Raw genomic sequence first — 25,110 nt, 5'->3', positions numbered from 1 at the left:
TAAGAAAGGTTTTGATTGTCCAGAGCAGCATTTTTAGGCTGAAAATGCATCATTTTGGTTCTTTTTTTCCCCCAACTCGACCCCCTCCAGGTCGGGTTCAGCTGCCACTGAGGCAGAGACACTGCTGGGTTGGGTTGGATAAAATCAAAGTTTCCCTTCAGGAGTACAAACACCTTCACTTCCCCTCCAGCAGGGAATCTGGTCAGGAAGAGCTGAAAGTTCTGATTCCTCCCCAAAATACCACTCAGGGTCTCCTGTCCTGTTTAATCTGGGTTTTTTGGGATTTTTTTGTGGATGTCCAAGGGATGCTGCCCCTGCTCCTGCCAGGAATAGTCAGGATCCAACAAGGTTTGGTTTAATGAGCCTTAAACCCCCAAAATTTCCCCCCACAAAATCACAGAACTTGGACATGGAACATCCCTGCAAGGATGGAAACATCACCTCTATTTCCTCTTTTAATACCTTAAAAATCCCAAATTTGAGCCAGGCTGAACATTTTCCTTTCAAAGGTGCCATCAGACAGAACCCAGGATATTTGGGAAGGGCTTTTCCTGCTGGACAAACAGGAGAGGTCTGGCTGAATTCCAAAAATTCCCTTTTTATGGCATAATTCAACCCCATTTCTAGGAACAAGTTTAAACCCATTGGTTTTTCCTTCAGGAATTTTACAATTCCCCTGGTCCAGAAAGGACAGAAACCGTTTTTAGTTGAGAATGGAGACTTTTCAATCCTTGATTTTCTTCCTAATCCACTGTGGACAAGTGGGATTGAGGAACCCCTGGGAGTGTTGGAGCAGCCACAGGGAGCAATCCCAGCTCTGTCTGGAATTATGGACTGGAGGATTCTCCAGTGGCTCCCAGGGACCAGGAGGTGACACCGGGGTGGACTGACCTGGGTGTGTCCCTTGTCCCCTCTGGGGCTGGGACATTGGGCAGGAAAATCCAGGATCCCAAGCCAGAACCAACCCCTGTGTCCAACCCCAGCTCCAAGGTCGGCTCCATCCCAACTCACCAGCACAGGGAATGAAGGGAAGCACCAGAAACGTGACCCAAAGGACACTAAAATCCTAAAATGCAACAGTTTTAGGTCTGAGCCAAAGCCACCAGCAAGGCCAGGCCCTCAGAGCTGCCTGTCCCTGTCCCTGTCCCTGTCCCTGTCCCTGTCCTGTCCCTGTCCCTGTCCCCATCCCCGTCCCTGTCCCTGTCCCTGTCCCTGTCCTGTCCCTGTCCCTGTCCCCATCCCCGTCCCCGTCCCTGTCCCTGTCCCTGTCCCTGTCCCTGTCCTGTCCCTGTCCCTGTCCCTGTCCCTGTCCCCGTCCCCGTCCCTGTCCCTGTCCCTGTCCCTGTCCCCGTCCCCGTCCCCGTCCCCGTCCCTGTCCTGTCCCTGTCCCTGTCCCTGTCCCTGTCCCTGTCCTGCCCCTGTCCCTGTCCCTGTCCCTGTCCCCGTCCCTGTCCTGTCCCTGTCCCTGTCCCTGTCCTGTCCCTGTCCCTGTCCCTGTCCCTGTCCCTGTCCCTGTCCCCGTCCCCGTCCCTGTCCCTGTCCCTGTCCTGTCCCTGTCCCTGTCCCTGTCCCCAAGGCCACCACAGCTCCAGAGTGTCCGGACAACGCTCCCAGGAATTTCCACCTCCACAGGGGTAGAACTTCCCATGGAGGTGGCAGAGGCTGGAACAGCTCCAGGGAGAGTCTGGGGACATCCCAAAGCCACCAGGACACGCTCCTGTGTCCCTGTTCCAGGTGGACTAAGGGATGTCCAAGGGCCCTTCCAACCCCAACTGTTCCGGGATCATGGAATTCTGTGATGAGGATTCCTGTGGGTCCCTTCCAACTGAGGATATTCCAAGATTTCAGGGCTGGAATTCCAGGACTCAAACTCAACCTCCTGCTCTTCACTCCCAGGAGTAATTCCCACACGGCCCAGCCATGTTTGGGATTCTCTCCCTTTATTTTTATTATATTTTTTTTTTTTCCATGGGATTCTCCCCCTTTATTATTTTTTTTTTTCCCCATGGGATTCTTTCCCTTTTTCCCACACCTTCCCCACCCACCCCTTCCAGCCCCTGAAGAAAAGAGCCAGTGGATTTCACCCCTTCAGGCCTTTATTTTGATAAAATTGGTCAAGCCCACATAAGGCAACGCACACACGGCTCCGCCCGCCCCCCGCCCGCCCCAAACCGCCTCGGAAAATAAATAACACAAACCAAGAGAGGACTCCATGTAGTGTTTGGCTTTGCAGTATAGAAATTCCACACAATGATTCTGTTGTGTTGTTGTTACTTTGTTGTTTTTTTTTTTTTGTTTGTTTTGTTTTGTTGATTTTTTTTTTCCCGTTTAAAAAGGTAAAAATGATTTATAATACAGTCAGAATGTCGTGGTGCCCGCATAGAAAACCGACATGCAATCCATGCCTACACTGCGCCGTATAAATAAGATGCAACTCAAAATACAAAGAACAGGAACACTACAAAGTTTAATTCTAAGAGGGAGGTGTTTTTTTTTTTTTTGGTGGGGGGGGTGGTGTGGTTTTGTTTTTTTTTTTTTTTTTTTTTTTCCTTTTTCCTGGTTGTTTTTTAAAAAGGACAGACACACGTAACAAAGGCTACCTGCGCTTTCACATTGCCATCACAGTGACGGGGGGGGCGTTGCTCCGAGGAATAAACGCGCTGGTTTTGGGGTTTCTCCCAAAAAGAAAAAAAAAACAAAAAAAAAAAAACAAAAAAAAAAAAAACAAAAAAAAAAAACCCCAACAAAACAAAACAAAAACCAACCATGGTTGGGATCTGCAGGGGGAGGAGGGGCCTTCCTGATTCCTTCAGATCCAGAGGGGGTTTCCAGGGTCTTTCCTCAAGGGAACAGATCAAGCCTTAATTGTTGTTTTGAAAGAAATGCAAGTTTTTAGGATAGAGGGTTTGTTTTTGAGGGAAGTTTAGGTAAACTGCTTGTAGATAAATTCAGGGCAGCTTTTGTTCTTGGAATCATGGAATTGAGGTTGGGAAAGAGCCACTGAATCAAGGGTTGGGGAAGAATCACTGAATTAAGGTGGGAAAAAAACCTGAATTGAGGGTTGGGAAAGAATCACTGAATTAAGGTGGGAAAAGAACCTGAATCGAGGGTTGGGGAAGAATCACTGAATTAAGGTGGGAAAAGAACCTGAATCGAGGGTTGGGAAAGAATCACTGAATTAAGGTGGGAAAAGAACCTGAATCAAGGGTTGGGAAAGAATCACTGAATTAAGGTGGGAAAAGAATGACCAAATCAAGGCGGGAGAGAAGAAAAAAACAAATTAAGGTTGATAAAGAATTCTGCAATCAAGGTTGGTAAAGAACAACCAAATCAAGGTTGGAAAAGACCTCCAGGAGCATCAAACCCAACCTCCCTCTGAGCTGAAGGTTCACCCACAAGTGCTCCTAAAAATGAACTCATCCAACAATCCACAGAACCTCCACGGGGCACGGAACCAACGATTCCTGAAACGTTTCTGGAAAGGTTTTCCCCTCTTGAGAAATGAAAAATCAGCCCAGAGGGGCAGAGCCCAGGCCAGGCTGGGAGTGGGGGGCACAGGGGGGGTTGGCAAGGGTTAGGGTTGGGGTTCTGCCATGCAGAAGCCACGGGAGCCCAGAGGGGGAAGCTATGTACAGGGAAAGGAGCCTCCCCCTGGCCCCACAGCACCAGGGCTGGGCTGGCTGCTGGGAAAAATAAAATTAAAGTTAAAAAAAAAAAAAATAAAAAAATCACAGTTTTGGATGCACCGAGGGTTTATTCCTGTTCTTCCCCATTGTATTGGCAAATGCAACAGTCTAGCTTGGGAATTAAGGGGTTAATCTGTTGTGGAGATAGAAAAACACTGAGGGAGGGTGGGACAGTCACCCCTGGAGACACCAGACAGCTTCACCACCACTGAAACCAAACTTAGCAGAACAGCAATTAACTCCATTTTCTCCTCAAATTGTTTTTTTGTTTGTTTTTTTGTTTGTTTTTTTTTTGCTAAGTGATGATTTTCCCTTTCTGCTCCCAGCCCTGGGAAAGGAGCCCCACACAACTGAAATGAGCACAGGCTTGTTACATTTGAAATAAAATTGGATTATTTCTTCTGGGAACGCTTGGGATCCACTCCACGCTTTTCTTTCTGTGGGTTTGCTTCCAGATCAGCCTGATGCCACAAAAACTGGGATTTGAAGGAGTTGAGAAGTGGGGGAATCCTCTGGGGCAGCTCCCACGGGAAAGGGAAAGGCAGGAGGTGCTGGGATGAAAACCTCCTGTCCCACACAGCATTCCCACGGGGACATCCCAGCTCCTTCCCTCTCCCGAGGGATAAAACCTGGATTTCTCTCAGCTGGAGGCTCCCTAACGGTGCCAGCTGCATCCAAGGTGTGGAAATTTGAAATTAAGGCCATTTGCAAGGTGTACTGACAAGTCTAAGGAACAAAGAGCTCTTATTTACACACGGGGTTAAAAATGCAGGAAGGAATCTCAGAACTCAGCTCCTGCTTCGCTCTGGGGATAAAATCACATTAAAACCACACCTCAGACAAGGACGGCCACGAGCACGGAGCCATTCCAGGGGAGAGCACCAGGAATTCCCACATGGAGCTCCAGGAGCTGAGCTCCAGGCTCCCACTGCTCCTTCAGCAAATCCTGAGTCACCTGGGCTCAAACCCCTCCTGTTCTTTCCAGGTTTCCTCCTGTCTTGAGCTGCCTTTTATCTCCTCCTCACACTGGAAAAGCAGGAGGGATCTGAAAGAAGCAACCACCAGGAGTGAACTGGGCTCAGACCCTGCCAAAAAAAAAAAATCCCAAAGCATTCCTGAGAGATGTGGGGAAAGCTCTGGAGGGCGTGGTGAAGGGTAAAATTAAAAAAAAAAAAATAAAAAATAAATTAAAAAAAAGACACAGGGAAGCCAAGAAAAAAAAATTCCACGTTTTTAGTGCAAATGGTCAACAAATGGCACAGAAGGTGAGGGGAGCTGCAGGACTGGGGAGATCCCAGAGCAGGAATCTCAGGGATTTCTGGAAGCACACAGAAACTTGGTATAACTCATTAGGAGAACTCAGGAGAGCAGGGACACGACGTTAATTGCAGGGAGAACTCCTTAAGAGCAGCCCAGAGCTGTCCCCAAACAGGAGCAGCTTTGGGATTGGGAGAGCTGGGGTTGGGATTTCCTCGGGAGGGATGGGCTGGGGGGGAAAAAAAAAAAAAAAAAAAAAAAAAAAAAAATCCAGGAGGGGTGGGAAGGGGTGAACAAACCCAACTGGGGTGAACAAACCCAACTGGGGTGAACTGGGCTGCACTGGGATTGCAGGGTATGGAACCCAGGCCTCCAGCTCACCCTCGGGGGGGGTTACACTGTTAATTAGTTAATTAGACTCCAAATCCTGTTAATTCCTGCTGAATTCCTGCCTTTCCCCCAGCAGATCCCAGGGGAATGAGGATGCTCCAGCAGTGCCCTTTAAATTCATTTATTCCCACAAATCTGGGAAGCACCATGGATCCAGCCAGAGTGAAACCCCCAATTCCCAGCCTGAGCAATCTGGATGGGAATTATTTTTTTTTTTTTTTTTAATTTGCAGCACAGAATATTCACAAGGACCACAAGAAATAAGCAATTCTCCATTTAATTACGCAGAATTTTGGAGGATTTAATCCTGGTCATTGTGGAGCAAGAGATTGTGGTTTTTTTGGGTTTTTTTGGGTGAATGAAGGAATTTTTAAGTTCCAACCACCCTATTTTGCCTATTCCAAAGGAAAATATCTAAACTTGCCTTAGGCTTCCTCATTCCTGCTTAACATCTGTTTAAAATTCCAGTTAGTTTAAAAATACCTACATATATAATATATATAATATATTTCTGGAATAAAACCACAAAAAAAATGTCCTGTACAAATATTATATAGAGTGCTTCCACTGGCTGTATGTAGTTGAGCTACTTTCCTAATATCCAAATATTTAAATAAAAAAAAAGAAATTACAACAACAACGACCAAAAAAAATCATAAATAAGTAACAGAATAAGTAATGAGTAAAAAATTAAAAAATCATGATTCTACAAGCCTGGCATTGCTATGGAAATGCCCTTCCTGTTGCCCAGGAATCTCTCACAAAGTAAAAATTAGGATTATGCAGGTTAGTCTCTTATTTTTTTTAGCTGCTTTAAGATGTTCTGATCCTCTGTCTAATCAAGTAATGAATTATAGAATTTTCATGTGTGCTCAGAAATGCTCTCTATACATGTAGCCATATATAGAAATAGATATATATTACATATATATTAAAAAAACCAAAAACCAAACAAACCAAAACTAAAAAAAAAAACAACATAAAAAGCTTGGAAAAAAAATAGTGTTTAAAGTGGATTTTTGGGCTTGGTGGCGGCTCCGCTTTGCCGGGATTGCTGGGGCCAGGAGGGAGGGACACACCTGGGGACACCTGGAGGGGTGACAGTGTCACAAAGCAGAGTCCCAGCTCCAGGGAAAGGTGGCAGTGCAGGGATCTGCTCCCGGTCCAGGAGAGAGAGGAGGGGACAGGAGCCTTGAGCCCCCCTGGATTTCAGTCCCTGCCAGCATCTCCTGCCCTTCCTCAGCTGCACAAAACCCTCCCCTGGTGCAGACACAGGGACAAGGAGCTGGGCTGGGGGGAGAAGGGGAGGGGTCCGGAACAGGAGAAGGATGATGGAAAACCAAACTGGGACAAACTGGGACGAACTGGGACGAACAAACTCCTTGTGCTGGACGGAACGAGCGGCTCGGGGGCGACATCGCTGGACGGGGCTCGGCAGCGCGGCAAGCTCAGAACAACAAGCTGTGGTTACTCATGGTACAGGGGACACGGAGCAGCTGCTCCCCAGGGATGGGGGATCCCACGGGCTGGGGTGGATCCCTCGGGGTGGGTGGGATGGATCTCCCCAGGCTGGGATGGATACCCCAGGGTGGGTGGGATGGATCCCCCCCTACTCCCCCCCCGGCTCAGCTGGATCCCCCCAGGGCGGGTGGGATGGATCCCCCTGGCTGGGATGGATCCCTGGGCTGGGATGGAACCCCCAGGCTCAGATGGATCCCCCAAGCTTGGATGGATCCATGAGCTGGGATGGATCCCCCAGGCTGGGATGGATCCCCCAGGGCGGGCGGGGTGGATCCCTCGGGGACGTGCAGGTCCCGGCAGGTCACAGCCGGTCCATCCGGAACGTGTCCTCTGTGGCGGGGTCGGTGAGGACCATGTCGGGGTCGTTGAGCATGTGAAGTCCATCCAAGGTCAAAGGGTCAATTTTGAGTTCATCCAGAGGGAACTGGGAATCCGTGTCGAAGCTGACGTCCCCCACTCCTGCCAAGGAGCTGGTCAGTTCTTTTGATAAGCTGGGGGGGGATTCTCCTGTCACTGCAGGGGGACACAATGCACAAGGGTCAAACACCATCAGGAAACAGCTCCCAAAAACCCTGGAAACATTTATGGAGCTCTCGGAGGAGGAACATCCACCCTCCTGCAGATTTCAGATTCCTCACGGCATCTTCAAGCCACCAAGCACGACCCAGAATTTGATGTTTGGTGTAACTTGAGTCTTTTCTCTCCCTCGGGTTTAGGAGGAATAACCTCAATTTCCACCACTGCCACCAGCTGCAGCCACACCATCCCTGGGCAGGGATCGTTTCCAAAATCCCACTGTGACCAGACTGGCCACCATATGGGACGTTTTGCTGGCCATCTTAGGCTGAGCACAGAAGGAGTTTGGCTCCCACAGCTTTTCCTCACTCCAGGGAATTCAGAGGCAGGATGAATCCATAGGAAAACTGGAGCTCTACCTGAGCACTGTGACACACACCTGGACTGGCACTACAACCCAGGTGAAACAAACCCTCAACAGCAACAGTGCTCAGCACAAACGCCAAGGCTGGGATCATGGAATATCCTGAGCTGGGAGGGACTGACGAGGATCATGGATCCAGCTCCTGGCCCTGCACACACCCCAAAATCCCACCCTGTCCCAGAGAGCTGCCCCAACACTCCTGGAGCTCTGGCAGGGTTGGGGCCTGGGCAGAGCTCTCTGAAGGGCAGAACCTTTCCCTGATCTCCATCCCAAAACCCTGGAACAGCTCCAGCCATTCCCTGGCTCCTGTCCCTGCCCCCAGAGCAGAGATTGGAGCTGCAGAACCATGGGGTTCTCTCAGTCCTTTTCCCATCCCTGTATCCCAATTTGGGACACTCAACACCTTCAGATGCAGAACCCAGAGTCCCCCCAGTCCTTCTCCCATCCCTGTATCCCAATTTGGGATCCTCCAGCAGTTTCAGATGCAGAACCCAGAGTTCTCCCAGTCCTTCTCCCATCCCTGTATCCCAATTTGGGACACTCAACACCTTCAGATGCAGAACCCAGAGTCCCCCCAGTCCTTTTCCCACCTCTTTATCCCAACCTGGGACCCTCCAGCAGCTCCCGAGGCACCCCCAGGTGAGGACCAGAGCGACCCCTCCCCCGTGGGCCCTGCAGGGCCAGCAGCCCCAGGTGTGCTCTCACCTGTGAGGATGATGTTGGGGATGTTGCTGTGGCTGGAGTAGCTGAGCTGCTGCGAGTCCTGCAGGCTGCCGTGGCTGCCCGTCAGTCCCATCATGGCAGCCTGGGAGTAGTTGAGGGTGGAGCAGGGGCTGTAGAGGCTGTTGGAGCTGATGGCGTTCTCGATCATGTTGAACTGCTCCAGCTGCACACAAACACCCGGGGAAGGGTTAATTAATGAGTTAATTAACGCCCAGCCCTCGGGGGACACGGGGCACGAGGACACGGCTCCAGGACACCACAAGGACAGGCAAACAAATTCATCTTTCCTTGCTCAAGAAGGGGCTCTTGGCCCAGGGGATCCCCTGCCCAATTTGGGAGAGGGGGGCACAAATCAAACGGGGCACGGGAGAACGAAAAAACGGGAGGAGGGAAAGGAAAATAAAGGGAATTCAGGCTCGTCCTGAGGTGTCTGCCCACCAGAATTCCCTGCAGGATACATCCCATAACTGAATTAATTAATCCAGGATACATCCCATAACTGAATTAATCCAGGACACATCCCCTCACTGAATTAATTAATCCAGGATACATCTCATCACTGAATTAATTAATCCAGGATACATCCCATAACTGAATTAATTAATCCAGGATACATCCCATAACTGAATTAATCCAGGACACATCCCATAACTGAATTAATCCAGGACACATCCCCTCACTGAATTAATTAATCCAGGACACATCCCAGAACTGAATTAATTAATTAATCCAGGACACATCCCATAACTGAATTAGTCTAGGACACATCCCATAACTGAATTAATTAATCCAGGACACATCCCCTCACTGAATTAATTAATTAATCCAGGATACATCCCATAACTGAATTAATTGATCCAGGACACATCCCCTCACTGAATTAATTAATTAATCCAGGACACATCCCATAACTGAATTAATCCAGGACACATCCCCTCACTGAATTAATCCAGGACACATCCCAATCATTTAATTAATCCAAGCTCTGGTTTGCCAAACCAAGGGAGGTTCAGATTATTCCTAAATTAAACCAGCCATGGGTTTTTCCCAAATTAAATCAGCCATGAGTTATTCCCAGATAAAACCAGCCATGGGTTATTCCCAAATTTCTGAGTCAATCCTGTCATTGCCTACAAGGGAATTCTTTCCCAACTGCAACTCCAGCCAGAAATGTGGAGCTTGAAATAGTTAATTATTTTAATTTTTCAATGTGTTTCCATGATGTTTAGTTTTAAAAATTTTCAGCGTCGTAAATTCTGTTTGAATTATTTTCATTATTTTAAAAGTGTAGGTTTGTCATTTTAAATTTTAATTTCATAATTTTGCTTGATAAAATTTTCATTTTAAAAGGTCATTATTTCAAAAATTTAGTATTTTTAAAGCTGATTCTCATTATTTTAAAAATATATTTTCATTCTTTTTTATTTTTAAAATGCATTTTCATTGCTTAAAGGTTTTCAGTATTTTTCCTCTTTCAAATGTCATTATTTTTCTGTTTTCTAGTTTCCCATTATTTTAAAAAAATTATTTTCCTCATTTTTTCCTTTTTAAAATCTTCCATTATTTTAAAAACTTCATTATTTTTCCCTTTTAAAGCTGATTTCCATTTTAAAATTCTCGCTATTTTTCCTCTCCAAAACTTATTTTTACTTTTTTTTTTTTTTTCAAGCTAATTTTCACCATTTAACATTTTCTTTTCACTGTTTTTCCCTTTCCAAAGCTGCCTGGCATTATCTGAATGTTTAAAAGCTTTGTTATTATGGATATTTTTAATTTTTTTTTTTTTTTTCCTTTTGGCAGAACACCTGAGCGGGATTGGGAACAAAGAAGAGGGGAGGGGGAAAAAAACAAACAAAACAAGAAAACTGCAGAGTAACACAAACAAAAAAAGAAGGAAAACTCTACATGGACAATACGGGGACGTGACAGAAAATTAATTAGGAGTTAATTGGGGTTAATTTGAGGTGGGAGAGATGAATTTGCTCACCTGGTGGGAGAGGGCATTAGCCTGCCTAGCTGTCATCTGCTGCTCATAATAGGAGTCCCCAAAAACACTGCCCAGCATGGAAGAATGCTGAAAACAAAACAGAGGCTTTATGGTGCAAAATCCCCAAATTCTCCCCCGGATCTCCCGGCAAAGGCAGCTCCAGAGGAATCCGGGAATTCCAGAGGAATCCAAACTCCAGAGGAATCCAAATTCCAGAGAAATCTGAATTCCGAAATACAAATTCCAGAGGAATCCAAACTCCAGAGAAATCCAAACTCCAGAGGAATACGGGAATTCCAGAGGAATCCAAATTCCAGAGAAATCTAAATTCCAAAACACAAATTCCAGAGGAATCCAAACTCCAGAGAAATCCAAATTCCAGAGAAATCTGAATTCTGAAATCTGAATTTCAGAGAAATCCGGGAATTCCAGAGGAATCCAAACTCCAGAGAAATCCAAATTCCAGAGAAATCTAAATTCTGAAATACAAATTCCAGAGGAATCCAAACTCCAGAGAAATCCAAATTCCAGAGAAATCTAAATTCTGAAATACAAATTCCAGAGGAATCCAAACTCCAGAGAAATCCAAATTCCAGAGAAATCTGAATTCCAAAATACAAACTTCAGAAGAATCCGGGAACTCCAGAGAAATCCCAATTCCAGAGAAATACAAATTCCAGAGAAATCTAAATTCCGAAATACAAATTCCAGAGGAATTCAGGAATTCCAGAGGAATCCAAACTCCAGAGAAATCCAAACTCCAGAGGAATCCAAATTCCAGAGAAATCTAAATTCCAAAATACAAATTCCAGAGGAATCCAGGAACTCCAGAGAAATCCAAACTCCAGAGAAATACAAATTCCAGAGAAATCTGAATTCTGAAATCTGAATTCCACAGAAATCCCAACTTCAGAGGAATCTGGGAATTCCAGAGGAATCCAAACTCCAGAGGAATCCAAATTCCAGAGAAATCCAAATTTCAGAGAAATCTGAATTCCAAAATCCGAATTTCAGAGAAATCCCAGCTCCAGAGGAATCCGGGGATTCCAGAGGAATCTGGGAATTCCAGAGGAATCCGGGAATTCCAGAGAAATCCCAACTCAGAGAAATCCACACAGAGAGGGTGGGAATCACCCAGGGCCCTCATGGGATCCCACAAGATCCACAGGGAGAAGGAGGGAATCCCACAGGACCATGAAGATCCCAAAGGATGCAGAAGGAATCCCAGAGGACCCAGGAGATCCCAAAGGTTCCAGAAGGAATCCCACAGGACTATGAAGATCCCAAAGGATCCAGAAGCAATCCCAGAGGACCATGAAGATCCCAAAGGTTCCAGAAGCAATCCCAGAGGACCATGAAGATCCCAAAGGATCCAGAAGGAATCTCAAAGGATGCAGAAGGAATCCCAGAGGATCATGGAGATCCCAAAGGTTCCAGAAGGAATCTCAAAAGATGCAGAAGGAATCCCAGAGGACCATGAAGATCCCAAAGATTCCAGAAGCAATCCCAGAGGACCCAGGAGATCCCAAAGGATGCAGAAGGAATCTCAAAGGATGCAGAAGGAATCCCAGAGGACCATGAAGATCCCAAAGGTTCCAGAAGCAATCCCAGAGGACCATGAAGATCCCAAAGGTTCCAGAAGCAATCCCAGAGGACCATGAAGATCCCAAAGGTTCCAGAAGCAATCCCAGAGGACCCAGGAGATCCCAAAGGATGCAGAAGGAATCCCACAGGACCCCACAGCTGCCACAGGGTTGGGGCACCACAGAGCCCCTGAGGCTGCAGGGACCAGACAGAAAAAGGGGATTTAGGGCCAAGGACACTGCACTGGGATCACGCAGGGACAGCAGAGTGGGAAGTGTGATTTGTTGGGATTGGGGTGGAGGAAGCCAGCGCTGAGGCCGGAGAAGCCGCTCTGGTTCCGCACCCGCAGCCTCAAAGCACAAAATTCCTGCTCTGAAGTCATTCCATGGGAGCTGCAGAGCAGGAGAGGTCAGGAGGAAAAGCCCAGTGAAGAATTCCAGGAGAATTCCTCAGCCTAAATCACCCCCTCAGTTATTCTCCATTATTTATTAATTATTCTAAAGGTGATCAGGAAATTTGAGGTCCATGTTTTAATCCTGATAAAAAATGCCAGATATAAATTAGCATCACTCGTGATTTAAAATTCCCAAATCCTGATACTGCAGCAGAAAAAAACCCCACCATTAACTGACAAAGAGAACATCTATAAAAGACAATTTCCATTTCTCAGTCTCGGAGAACAAAATTCAGCTCTGGTTTATCCACGTGGCAAAAGCAGAAGGCTACAAATTTCCTCCTTAAAAACCTAGCATGGAAAATGCAGGAAAAGCTTAGGGAGGATCAGAACAGGCATGGATTGCAGACCCCCCAAAAAAACCAATAAAATAAATATTTTAAAAATATTTTGGTTTTAAAAATATTTTTAAAAAACCACCTACAAATATTTCAAAATAATTCAAAAAACACCTAAATTGCCAAATTCTTTCCATGAGGGGAAAGAAGCACCAAGATATTCCTTAAAAGCCTCCCCACTTCCAGCCAGACCCCTGGGCTGTTTTTGGGATGGTTTGGGATAAATGGGATCAAGGGAGGGAATTCCCAACCTGAGACCCCATGGCTGGAACTCCTCCTGCAAAATCCTTGCTGAGCAGATCCTGCTGGGATGCTTTGGGATCCCAGAGATCTGGGATTCCCTTTCCTGAGCCAGAGCACCCAACAATCCCTGCTCCACACATGCAGCCAAAACTGGGAAAGGGCTGGAACTGGAGCCACTTTTCCCATTTATCACCTGGGCATCAACACTTGGGGGAAAAAAGGAACAAATACCACGAGAGCCACTGGTAAGAGAAAAGCAAAGCACCACTTAAAGCAATTTAAAGAAAATTTGGGGTTTTTTAACCAACCTAAGTCCGCTATTCCAGCTGTTCCCAAGGAAAATCTGAATTTTGGGATGGCACAGACTTGACAGGAAGCAAAACCAGCACTAAAATCCAATGGTTATTTGAGAGCTCCAAAGAAGATCAAGGTATTTTGTCCCTTTAACTCCTGTGGTTTCATTCCACAGAATGGGAATAAAAGGACAATTCCCAAAATCAGGACAATCCCTAAAATCTTGGTGTTTCACCGAGCACTGTTCCTATCCCAAAAAAAACTTTGGGGAACAGGAGAAATAATCAACAGGAGAGCAAAATGTGCTTGTGCAAGTCCAGGTCAGAGCCTGCTACCCAAACCCAGCCTGGATTTGTTCCTCCTGTGGAATGTGCTGGTTCCTACAGATGCAAGCACGGAAATTCCCCAAGAAAACCCCAAAATTCCCACTGGAAATGTCATTCCTTCAACATTTCAGAGCTTTAGAATAATTTATCAACAACTCCAGGAGTAACATTGTGCAAACACCATCTCCAAAACCACTGGAGAGCCACCAGAGCTTCTTCTGGGGTTCATAGAGTGACTGTGAGGGGAGGGGGGGGGGGGGGGGGGGGGGGAAAAATAGAAACAACAAAACAATCCCAAAGCAGAAATCCCTGGCTGGGATGATCCATCTAAAAATACCTACCAGGTTCTCCAGGTCAGAGCAGGAATATTTGTGTCTGAGTGGAAGGGGAATGAGGGCTGAGAGCAGGCACTGGGGTGGAAGCCATGCAAACACAGAGCTGGGGAGGGCAGGCAGAGCTCTCCCAGCCCTGTGGGACTGGGAGCACTGGTGGGACACACACACACAGCTGGGACTCGGGAGCAGAGGGTTTGGGAGAGGTGGGAGCATGGAAAAGAACCTGTGGTGGATGTGGGACACAAATCAAAGCTGGGGTTTGTGGTTTAGGGAATGTCCTTTGGTACTCTGAGGATGAAATCCCAAATCCACGGGAGGAAGAGGAGCACGGGGAGGCAGTGCCAGGCTGCTCCACCAGGGAATTTCTGCTGTTGGAAGGGATCTGCATTCACTCTGGGCAGATAAAGGGATTCTGCTGCCTGCAGCTGCCCCATCTTCATCACCAAACCCAAATTTCTCCTCCAAACTGGTTTTTCTCCTCTCCACGTTTCATGTTTGTGACCACCACCAGCTTTTGGGTCATTCCTGGAGGTACCAAATCCACCTCAGTTTTAATTGAGCAGAACTAAGGAATTCTGTGAGTATTTAAGAGGCTGAAACTACAGAGAGTAGAATTAATAAATCCTCTGCCTTCCACTCAGAGTTGTGGTGTCCCTGTCAAACAGAGCAAAACCTGAGGAAGCTTTTACAGGATAAAACCAGCAGGAAAAAAATCATAGCCCAGTGTGTGCTCTGGTCCTTGGGACTGACCAGTGGGGACAAAACCAAGCCAGAGTGATTGAGAAATCAAAGAGATGGGGAAAAAAAATCAACATTAAAAAAAAAAAATCAATATAAACCCCAAATTTGGACGTGCTGTCCAGTGAGAACTGAGTGTTTGCAGCATGCTCTGCTCTAGGGGACAGTGCTGGTTCTTTGGAGGCACACAGAGCAGAACTCACAGAAGCAGGTAGAAGAGACAGAGAGAGGTTAAGAAGCAATTAAGGCAGGGTTAAGGAAACGCAGCCAATTCCTGCCACTCGGATCCAGGCTGAGCTTACCATGACCTGGCTAATGCAGGAGACCTGGAGCTTCTGCCTGGGAACCATGAAGGGGCAGCACTCCTTTACAAAGGATCCTCCTTTCACAGCCTTCAACATTCAGTGACGAAAACAGAAAATGGATTTTCAGATTCTTGTGATGCTCTGGAAGAATTCCCTGCACTTCTTTTCTCCAGGTGGGATTCTCCAGAGCAGCCAGCTGGGGCTCACTCAGCAGCATCAGGCACTGAAAATGCATTTTCTTACATTGGGGCACCCTCGAATTTTGCTGGTTTTTGGCAGGTGAAAATCCTCCTCCAGAGGATCACACACTTCCCCAAGTTGTGATTTCCAGCCAGGACATGTGGATGTGTGAGGAGATACAGGCAGAGCAAGGAAAAGCAGCTGGCATGCAAGGGAGTGTGCTGGGAACCCATTCCCTGCCAGCCACAAGCTGCTCATTTTAAGAGCATTTTCTCCAGTGTTTTCTCTCACATCAAAAAATCCTGATCTAAATCAATTTGGGATATTTAGTGTAAATATGTAGTGCCCCAGGAGTTTTCCTGCTGCAGGAGGAACTGAAATTCCCCATTTCTCACCCTCCTAACCTCACACCCATCAGCTCCCCTGGGATCCTGGGGAATTGAAATGCTTCTACCTGGACGTTCTGCCCCCCAAACAAAGCAAGCAGGTCCCCCAAAAATTCAAGCAGCAGCCTGATCCTGTGATTCTCTGCCCACTAAAAAAAAAAAGAAAAAAAAAAAAAAGGCAATTCAGCAGCTCCTGAACCCCTGTGGGAGCGGGGATGGAGATGGGGACGTCGGTGACGCATGAGGCACACACGGAGTCACAGTGAGACAACTATGGGGCAGTGATGGAGAAACCCAGCTCAAAACACACACAAGAAGCAAGGCCTGTGGAAGCACAGAGTCCCTTACTTGAGGGGAGCTGCCAGGAGAGAAGCCTTGATTGGAGACAGGAGAGGTGGGAGACTGGTTGGCTGGGGAGCCAGCATTACTGCGGTACTGCTGGAGTGAGGCCTACAGAACAACACACAGTTAAACACCTGCCAGCGAGGGAAAACAACACCTTGTGCACTGATGGGGCTGGGAGAAGCCATCCTCTTCACCTGCTGGGTGGGAACACAGGGTTTTGTGAATGAGGGCTCAAAATGATGGTGGGGAGAGCTCTGGGATAGCTGGGAGCATTTCCTGCCTGTTCTCGCTCATGTTCGGTTCAAAATTATGAAAAAATTATCAGGTCAGACAAGGATTTAGGGTAAAGAAGTGTGGGAAGATGGGAATAATTCCAAAAGGATGTCACTTGTGCTTCAGTTCCCACATGTGTGATCAGTGGGACCGTGCTCTGCCTCCAGCTGTGTCATCAGCACAGCACAGGTGAGAACACCTGAAGGATAAACCTGTCCCACAGAGCCCCAAACTCCACTGCACCCCAGGACATGGAGCAGGCACCCTCAGGGAATTCACACTGTGTTCTGGGATTTTTATACTCTCCTCAGGTGTCTCGAGAAGTTATTTTTCAAAGATTTAATTTTTTTTCCCCATCATAAAGAACCCTGGTTCAGAACAAATTAATAATATTAATGGTATTTAAATTAATTATCATCAAGAGTAGCCCAGCTCTTCTTATTTTGCTTCCATTATTAATTAAGGGATGATTGAGGAGAACCTGCAATCCAGTGAATTTAACCAGATTTGTAGTGTGGGAGAACTCTGCACTACCACTTTTGACCCCAAATTCTGTAAATCCCAAGAAAATTTCCCTTTTTGCTCTGCATTGCCATTCAACCTGTCAGCAGCCACCCAAACCTCAAATAAATTTCAAAGTCTGCTTCACAAAACCTTGCCAGCGAGGTTGTGACAGCTCCAAAGGCTTTTTGATAAAGTGGCTTTAAATCTGTTTATTTAGGAATTACTTGAGTTGCTTTAAAAGATAAGCACAGCAGCCTAAAAGTTCAGGTCATAAAGAGGTTTAGGATGAGGAAAGCAACACAGAAAGCAAAGGATGAGATCAGAATTGTCTGCACTGGTGCTACATGAGGATTAGAATCAGAACAGGGACACATTTTGAGTGGGGTGGGATCCTTTCCACTGCTGGATTGTCCTTTCCCTCTTCCCCTTCCCATCCTGCAAGGGAAGCAGCTGCTCTCAAGGAGCACCAAGTGTTCAAAATTCCATCCACAATCGAGTGCAGATCAACAGAATTGATTTGTTCTCATTCCCAAAGCCATTCCTGTCACCACAGCACTGCCAGGGTGGGACAGACCCAGCAGGAGCTGGGACTTCCCTTCTTCCCTTCTGTGATTGCTCATTTGGGATTTTCAGCTGCTGAGAACATTTCCTAACAAGCAGGAAAAGGGATCTGTCCAGAAACCCTTGCTCCAATTCTTCTGGGCACTGGAGACAGCCACAAATCTCATTTTGGAATACATGCTCTAAAATTCCCCAAAAGAAAAGGGTTCTAAACTAGTGAAACTGCAGAAAGGACCTGGTTCTCAAGAACTTGTGGGAAATAAATTTTCCAGGTGGTATTTTATTGGAAAATGGTTGTTGTAGCTGGACTCTCCCTCAAGGCTCTGGGAGCTCCCCCAGTCTGTATCAAGATGTGTTGGGGGGACACTGAACACCCTGAAAAATCTCCCAGTAAATGCTGATAGATTTAAACTGGCTCTAATCAAACCTGGGAGAAAAAAATTAATAAAAAATTACCTCCAGAAAACATTTAAAGCTACATTCAACCAAAAGCACTTTAAATCTACTTCAACCTCCTTAAAATTCTCACGCTCACAGGGTTGCCCAAGCTGATTTCCCACCCTCCAGTGCACATTCCCAGCCTTTTCCCAAGGAAAGCCCTTCCCAAACTCACCGAGTTGATGTCGATTCCCATGGAGGGCTGGCTCTGGCTCCCTGGAGGTGACTGGGGGATGGTGGAAGGTACCGTGACAGACAGAGGGGGGAGCTGGGGACCCCTCTGCAGCCCCGAGCTCTGCAGCAGAGGGGGGGTCTGGGGCAAGGAACTGGCCACTGGTGGCTGCTGCTGCTGCTGCTGGGAGCTGGTCTGGGTGAAAAAGGGGTAAGGGGGGAGCTGCTGCTCCAGGGATAATGCATCCATAGCCACGGCCTGCAAGAGAAGGAGAAGGATCAGCCAGGCTGGCAGGGAATTCCTGTTCACACCAAGGGAAGGTTTGCGTTGTAAAAATGGCACCCAAAGGTTCAGAGAGTCAAGGAACTGCTCTGAGATGCTCCTGTGCCCCTGGCAGGGGTGGACTGGATGAGGTTTAAAGTTCCAACCCAAATTATCCTGTATAAACTGGTATTTTATACGACCAGTTGAATCTCAAGGTTAGAAATCACCAAACTGGGCAGAGACAGAGCCACAATAAAATAAATTTTAAAAGTTAATCCAGCTTCTCTTACAAATTAGAGAAATGGCTTTCAAATTTTGCATCTCACTTTTGGGACAACATAAAAATTGTGGTCTAGGAGATGGTTTTTATCACAGTTCTAGAAAAGAGAAAGTAAAATCTGTTATCTCTATAAAGCTCTCCTGTTTTAAGGCTCTGAATTAAGGAACACCTTTAAAGGAGGAAACTACAGAACAAGAGATGAAGATCACACAATCATGGAATGATTTGGGTTGGAAAGGACCTTAAAGCTCATCTTGTCCATGGGCAGGGACACTTTTTACTATCCCAGGCTGCTCCAAGCCCAGTCCAACCTGGCCTTGGACACTCCCAGGGATCCAGGCTGCTCTGGGAATTCCATCCCATTCCCTCCCTTCCCTCCCAGCCAGAAATTCCTTCCCAAAAATCCCTGTAGCTCTTTGAGCTCAAACTTCCAGCCTGAACAGATGAAAGCAATGAGGATGTGATCAGAAAACCTGAACTCCCACCTGAGTGATGGGTGACAGCGGGGACAGCGTGGGGGACATTTGCTGGGACTGAGGTCGCCGTGAGTCTGCACCCAAGGACAGGGGGCTCACACTGGGCTGGCGGTGCTGGGACGGGGCTGGCGTCGTCGTCATCCCTGCTGGGAACAACAGACCACCCTCAGCAGGGACACAGCAAAGCCCTGCTCACATTTACACCCAAAAGAATTCCCTAAATAAGGGGGGGAAAAAAGAGAACGGCCGGAGCGGACAACACCGGAAGCGCCTCGGGAGCTCGTTAGGTGATTTGCAATTAATTTTTGTCGGGTTGAAGAGCATCAGGATGAGAGGAAGAGCCCTGTGGGTTGTCCTGGCTCAAGCTCAGGCACTGTTGGTCAGGTTGGTGGCCAGGATGAGGAATTGGAAGAGGCAGAGCAGCCTCAGCAGTTCCAGACACCGCAGGCAGCGCGCTCGCACACCTGCACTCGCCGAGCCCAGGGAAAACAGGTTCTGCTCTGTTTGGCTGGAATGAAATAACATTTGGGAATGAGATAACAGATCCTGGAACCAGGCTTATCAGAGGGCACTTGAGGTATTGTAAAAGCAAACACCTCTTAAATGGAAAAAGCAGAAGCAAAACTGGTTAGGCAGGAAGAGCCCCGTTTTTAATGGAACACCAGGGCAGGAAATGTTCATTACACTCCCAAGAGCAGGACATGAGGATAAACAACCCAAATATTATAATTCTGTTCAGATCAAGCCAAAAATCTGTGAGTTTAGAAACCTCACCTTTTTTTGTGCTTTCACCCAGAGTCACCCAGGGCAGGGATGTGAGGTCAAGCTGCTCCAGAGAGCAGCAACTCACAGGAGAGCCTGGAGCTCCCGGGCACTTGGCAAAGGCTCAGGGCATCCAGGCAGGATGCCAGGGAGCCAGGAAAGCCAGGAGGCAGCAGGAAAAGGGGCTCAGGTGCCCAGGTAGGTGCCCAATCCAGCCTTGGCTCCAGGGACGGGCAGGAGGGACCCAACACCTGCGGGCATCCAAGTCCTGACACCTGGCAGGTGCTGCCCTGCCCGGCTCACCTGGGGCACAGCCCGGGGCTCTGGAACGTGCCAGGGGTCAGGAACCTCCACTGAGGGTTTAGCAGCAAGGAAAAGTTGGGAAAATCTGTTTGAAAAGCAAAAAAAAACGCTGAGGGGGTAAGGAGTGAAGTGTGGGGTCGTCCCGAGAGAGAAGCTGGGATTAAATCAGGGAGTAAATCTTGGATTTGTTCTGAATTTGGATGGATCAGGGAATGGTTTTAAAGCAGTTTCAGACTCACCAGTTTGGGTTTATATCATTTACTTTGCTTTGTATTATTTACTTTGCTTTATATCATTTACTTTGCTAATTATGGGGAAAAAATGTGGAGATCCACTGTGGCTTAAATCCTAATTTCTAAACACATGCCTGAAACTTTGGAGACCAAAAAATTCTTCCAAGGGTGCTGGAAGTGCTGTCCCACTCTGTCCCCAAATGGTCAAATCCTTCCAATGGATAAATAAATCCTTTTTTTTTTTTCCCCAAACTCACCTCAACCTGGTTACAGTCATTTCCTTCTCCCAGTCCAGGAGAAAGGGAATCCTGCCCAGCACAGGAAATATATTTGTATTTTTGGATACAACTCCTCATTTCTATTCTAGGAATCAACAGACTTGCAACTGTCACTGATAATGATAATAAAAAATAAATCCTCTTCATAATGATTTGAGTATCAGTGAAATTACTTTAAAAATAGAAATTAATAATTTAAATGTTCATCAATAATAGGCTCCAAAAGGATCCTCTAATGAAAAAAAAATTGCTGTTCTAAAGGAATGGAAATAAAAGGGTGCTGGAAATATTCCCATAACACAAGCAATGCTGGAGTTCAGCACAAGGAATTCCAAGACAGGAAAACATAGATAAGTAAACACATATATACATAAATAAATAAATCCATTTAAAAATAAACAATAAAAAGACCCCAAAAAAGCAGATTTGGGCATGAAGAACACAAAATAAATGTCATAAAATATCCTATTAAATATAAATCTCTATTTTTCTGTACAATGTAACCCAAAGGAACAACGAGACCAAACTTCCTTGGGGAAGGAGCAAGAATTCCATAAATGCCCTGATCCCACAAATCCCTGATCCCAGGAGCTCTGTACCGGTGGGAATGACCAATAACCCCACAAATCCCTTTAATCCCAGGGTCTCTGTACCCCATGGAATGATCAGTAACCCCACAGATCCCTTTAATCCCAGGACCTGTGCACCCCAAGGAACTCCCAGTAACCCCACAGATCCCTTTAATCCCAGGGTCTCTGTACCCCATGGAACTCCCAGTAACCCCACAGATCCCTTTAATCCCAGGGTCTCTGTACCCCATGGAATGATCAGTAACCCCACAGATCCCTTTAATCCCAGGGTCTCTGTACCCCATGGAATGATCAGTAACCCCACAGACCCCTTTAATCCCAGGGTCTCTGTACCCCATGGAATGATCAGTAACCCCACAGATCCCTTTAATCCCAGGGTCTCTGTACCCCATGGAATGATCAGTAACCCCACAGATCCCCTTAATCCCAGGGTCTCTGTACCCCATGGAACTCCCAGTAACCCCACAGACCCCTTTAATCCCAGGGTCTCTGTACCCCATGGAACTCCCAGTAACCCCACAGATCCCTTTAATCCCAGGGTCTCTGTACCCCATGGAATGATCAGTAACCCCACAGACCCCTTTAATCCCAGGGTCTCTGTACCCCATGGAATGATCAGTAACCCCACAGACCCCTTTAATCCCAGGGTCTCTGTACCCCATGGAACTCCCAGGAACCCCACAGATCCCTTTAATCCCAGGGTCTCTGTACCCCATGGAACTCCCAGTAACCCCACAGATCCCTTTAATCCCAGGGTCTCTGTACCCCATGGAATGATCAGTAACCCCACAGATCCCTTTAATCCCAGGGTCTCTGTACCCCATGGAACTCCCAGTAACCCCACAGATCCCTTTAATCCCAGGGTCTCTGTACCCCATGGAACTCCCAGTAACCCCACAGACCCCTTTAATCCCAGGGTCTCTGTACCCCATGGAATGATCAGTAACCCCACAGATCCCTTTAATCCCAGGACCTGTGCACCCCAAGGAACTCCCAGTAACCCCACAGATCCCTTTAATCCCAGGACCTGTGCACCCCAAGGAGCTCCCATCATTCCCGATGCCCCTGCGAGCGCTCACCTTGGCTGGCAGTGCTGATGCCCAGGTGGGTCAGGTTGGCAGCCAGGTTGCCCGTGCTGCTGGAGCTGCTCAGGGCAGGGAATGTGGATTCCTCGGGGTCCAGGGGCGTGGGCAGGGGCGATGGGAAGTGGATGTTGGTCAGGTCTGGCAGCGAGCCGCCCGTGTTGTGCGCGCCGGGGATCAGCGCCGCCGCGCTCTCCTGCTCGGCCGAGGGGAAGATGCTGAGAGGAGGAGGAAAAAAAAAAATAAATAAATAAAATTCAGTCATCTATTCAGCTTTCAGGTCGGATGGAGGTTTGTAGAATGGATTTCAGCAGATTTTTATTTTTTTTTTTGGAGATTTAAATTAATTTTTAACTTTTTTTTTAATTTTTTTTAAATTTTTTTCGCTCTTAATTTCAAAATTTACGTAATAGAAAAAAATGTCATTAAGGAGGTATTTTTGAAGGTTTTAGAATGTATTCACGCAGAATTTTATTAGAGTTATTAACTTAATTTTTTAAATTTTATTTTTAATTTTTGCACGATTCACTTAGAAATTTACGCAACAGAAAATGTCCTTAAGAAGGCATTTTTTTCAAATAATTTTTGCTTTTAATTTAAAAATTTACTTAACAAAAAATGTCATTAGGGAGGTATTTTTGAAGGTTTTAGAATGTATTCACGCAGAATTTTATTAGTTATTAAATTAATTTTTTTAATTTTATTTTTAATTTTTGCGCGATTCATTTAGAAATTTACGTAACAGAAAAAGTCCTTAAGAAGGCATTTTCTGAAAATATTTTTTGCTTTTAATTTAAAAATTTACATAACAAAAAATGTCATTAAGGAGGTACTTTTGAGGGTTTTAAAATGTATTCATGCAGAATTTTTTTAGAGTTATTAATTTTTTAAATTTTATTTTTAATTTTTTCGCGATTCCTTTATAAATTTACGTAACAGAAAATGTCCTTAAGAAGGCATTTTTTTAAAAATAATTTTTGCTTTTAATTTAAAAATTTACATAATAAAAAATGTCATTAAGAAGATACTTTTGAGGATTTTAGAATGTATTCACACAGAATTTTTTAGAGTTATTAAATTAATTTTTAAATTTTATTTTTAATTTCTGCGCGATTCATTTAGAAATCTGCATAACAGAAAATGTCCTTAAGAAGGCATTTTTTAAAAATATTTTTTGCTTTTAATTTAAAAATTTACATAACAAAAAATGTCATTAAGGAGGTACTTTTGAGGTTTTTAGAATGTATTTATGCAGAATTTTTTTGGAGTTTTAAAATTAATTTTTAAATTTTATTTTTAATTTTTTTGCTCTTAATTTAAAAATTTCTGTAATAGAAAATGTCATTAAGGAGGTTTAGTTGAGGTTTTTAGAATGTATTTAAGCAGAATTTTTTTTATTTTTTTGATTAATTTTTTAAATTTTATTTTTAAATATTTTTGTGATTCATTTAGAAATTTCTGTGACAGAAAATGTCATTAAGAAGGTATTTTTAAAAATTTTTTTAAAACCTTTTTCGCTCTTAATTAAAAATTTACGTAACAAAAAATGTCATTAAGGAGCTATTTTTGAGGTTTTTAGAATGTATTTAAGCAGAATTTTTTTGGAGTTTTTAAATTAATTTTTAAATTTTATTTTTAATTTTTTTGCTCTTAATTTACAAATTTATGTAACAGGAAATGTGATTAAGGAGGTATTTTTGACGTTTTAGAATGTTTTTAAACAGAGATGTTTTTTGGAGTTTTTAAATTAATTTTTAATTTATTTTTTTAAATTTTTTCGCTTTTAATTTAGAAATTTACTCAACAAAAAATGTCATTAAGAAGACACTTTTGAGGATTTCAGAATGTATTTAACTGGAAAATTTGATTAAGATTTTTGATCTTTTAAACTTAGAATTTTAATTTTTTTTTAATTTTTAGCTTTTAATTTAGAAATTTATTGAACAAAAAATTCATTAAGAAGATATGTTTGAGGTTTTCAGAATGCAATTAACTATAAAATTTCATTAAGGTTTTTGAGCTTTTAAATTCAATCTTTTAATTTTGTTTTTTAAATTTAATTTTTTTGCTTTTAATTTAAAAATTTATTTAACAAGAAATTTCAATGAGAAGATATTTCTGACCCTCTTAACAAGAAAATTCCATTAAGAAGATATTTTTGAGGTTTTAAAAATGTATTTAATGCTAAAATTTCATTAAGAAGATATTTCTGAGCTTTTAAAAATATATTTAACACGAAAATTCCATAAAGAAAATATTTTTGAACCTTTAAAAATACATTTCACGAGGAATTCCATACAAAATTTATTTCTCAGCTTTTAAAAATCATTTTTAACAAGAAATTCCTTCAGGAAAATTTTATTTTTTTTTTTTTTTTTGCATTTCTGACCCTCAGAGGCTCTTGTTTTGTACCTAGAAAATACCAAAAGAACAGGATATTTAAGAATATTCAATCCACAATTTTTCTTCAAGATCTCAGTGCTCTTAAAATAAAAATAAAATTGCTGAGAACTCACTTGATTCCTGGAACTTCACAGGATTTAGGTCTCGACGACCCAGTCTGAAATAAAAGGGAGAGAGATTGAAAAGCAAAGATGCTGCTGGAGGGGATTGCCTTGGAGATATTTCAATTAATCAATTTAATTTCATCATTTCTGTCTAAGATCTGGGAGCTCTTAGAAGATATTTATGATTTATTTTTTTTTTTTTTTCTGGTTAACAAAAAAAAAAAAAAAAAATCTGAAATTTCAAGAGTTTCTCCTCCTAGATCCAAACCTGTGCATTCACACACACATAAAATCCTTTCTGATGGATTGTTTATTAACATTTTTTTAAAAACCTGATGTTTAATCTCCAATCTCC

General features: G+C 44.6%; 1 protein-coding gene across 2 annotated transcripts in view; it reads right to left on the bottom strand.

Annotated features, from left to right (window-relative positions):
- Window positions 1-7,155: 7,155 nt before the first annotated feature.
- The window catches only part of CRTC1 (CREB regulated transcription coactivator 1), a 45,103-nt gene continuing 27,148 nt past the window's right edge, over window positions 7,156-25,110 (bottom strand). For both annotated transcript variants that reach the window (XM_062510125.1, XM_062510126.1), the window contains 8 exons: window positions 24,765-24,808; window positions 22,246-22,466; window positions 19,010-19,143; window positions 17,984-18,238; window positions 16,036-16,137; window positions 10,505-10,591; window positions 8,500-8,680; window positions 7,156-7,367 (listed from right to left, as the gene is read on the bottom strand). In XM_062510125.1, coding sequence (XP_062366109.1) covers window positions 7,156-7,367; window positions 8,500-8,680; window positions 10,505-10,591; window positions 16,036-16,137; window positions 17,984-18,238; window positions 19,010-19,143; window positions 22,246-22,466; window positions 24,765-24,808 — 1,236 coding nt within the window. The remainder of the gene's footprint in view (window positions 7,368-8,499; window positions 8,681-10,504; window positions 10,592-16,035; window positions 16,138-17,983; window positions 18,239-19,009; window positions 19,144-22,245; window positions 22,467-24,764; window positions 24,809-25,110) is intronic.

This window comes from Cinclus cinclus, chromosome 28, assembly GCF_963662255.1.
Source record: "Cinclus cinclus chromosome 28, bCinCin1.1, whole genome shotgun sequence".
In the NCBI taxonomy this organism is placed as follows: domain Eukaryota; kingdom Metazoa; phylum Chordata; class Aves; order Passeriformes; family Cinclidae; genus Cinclus; species Cinclus cinclus.
This window is presented reverse-complemented; position numbering and strand designations above follow the sequence as displayed.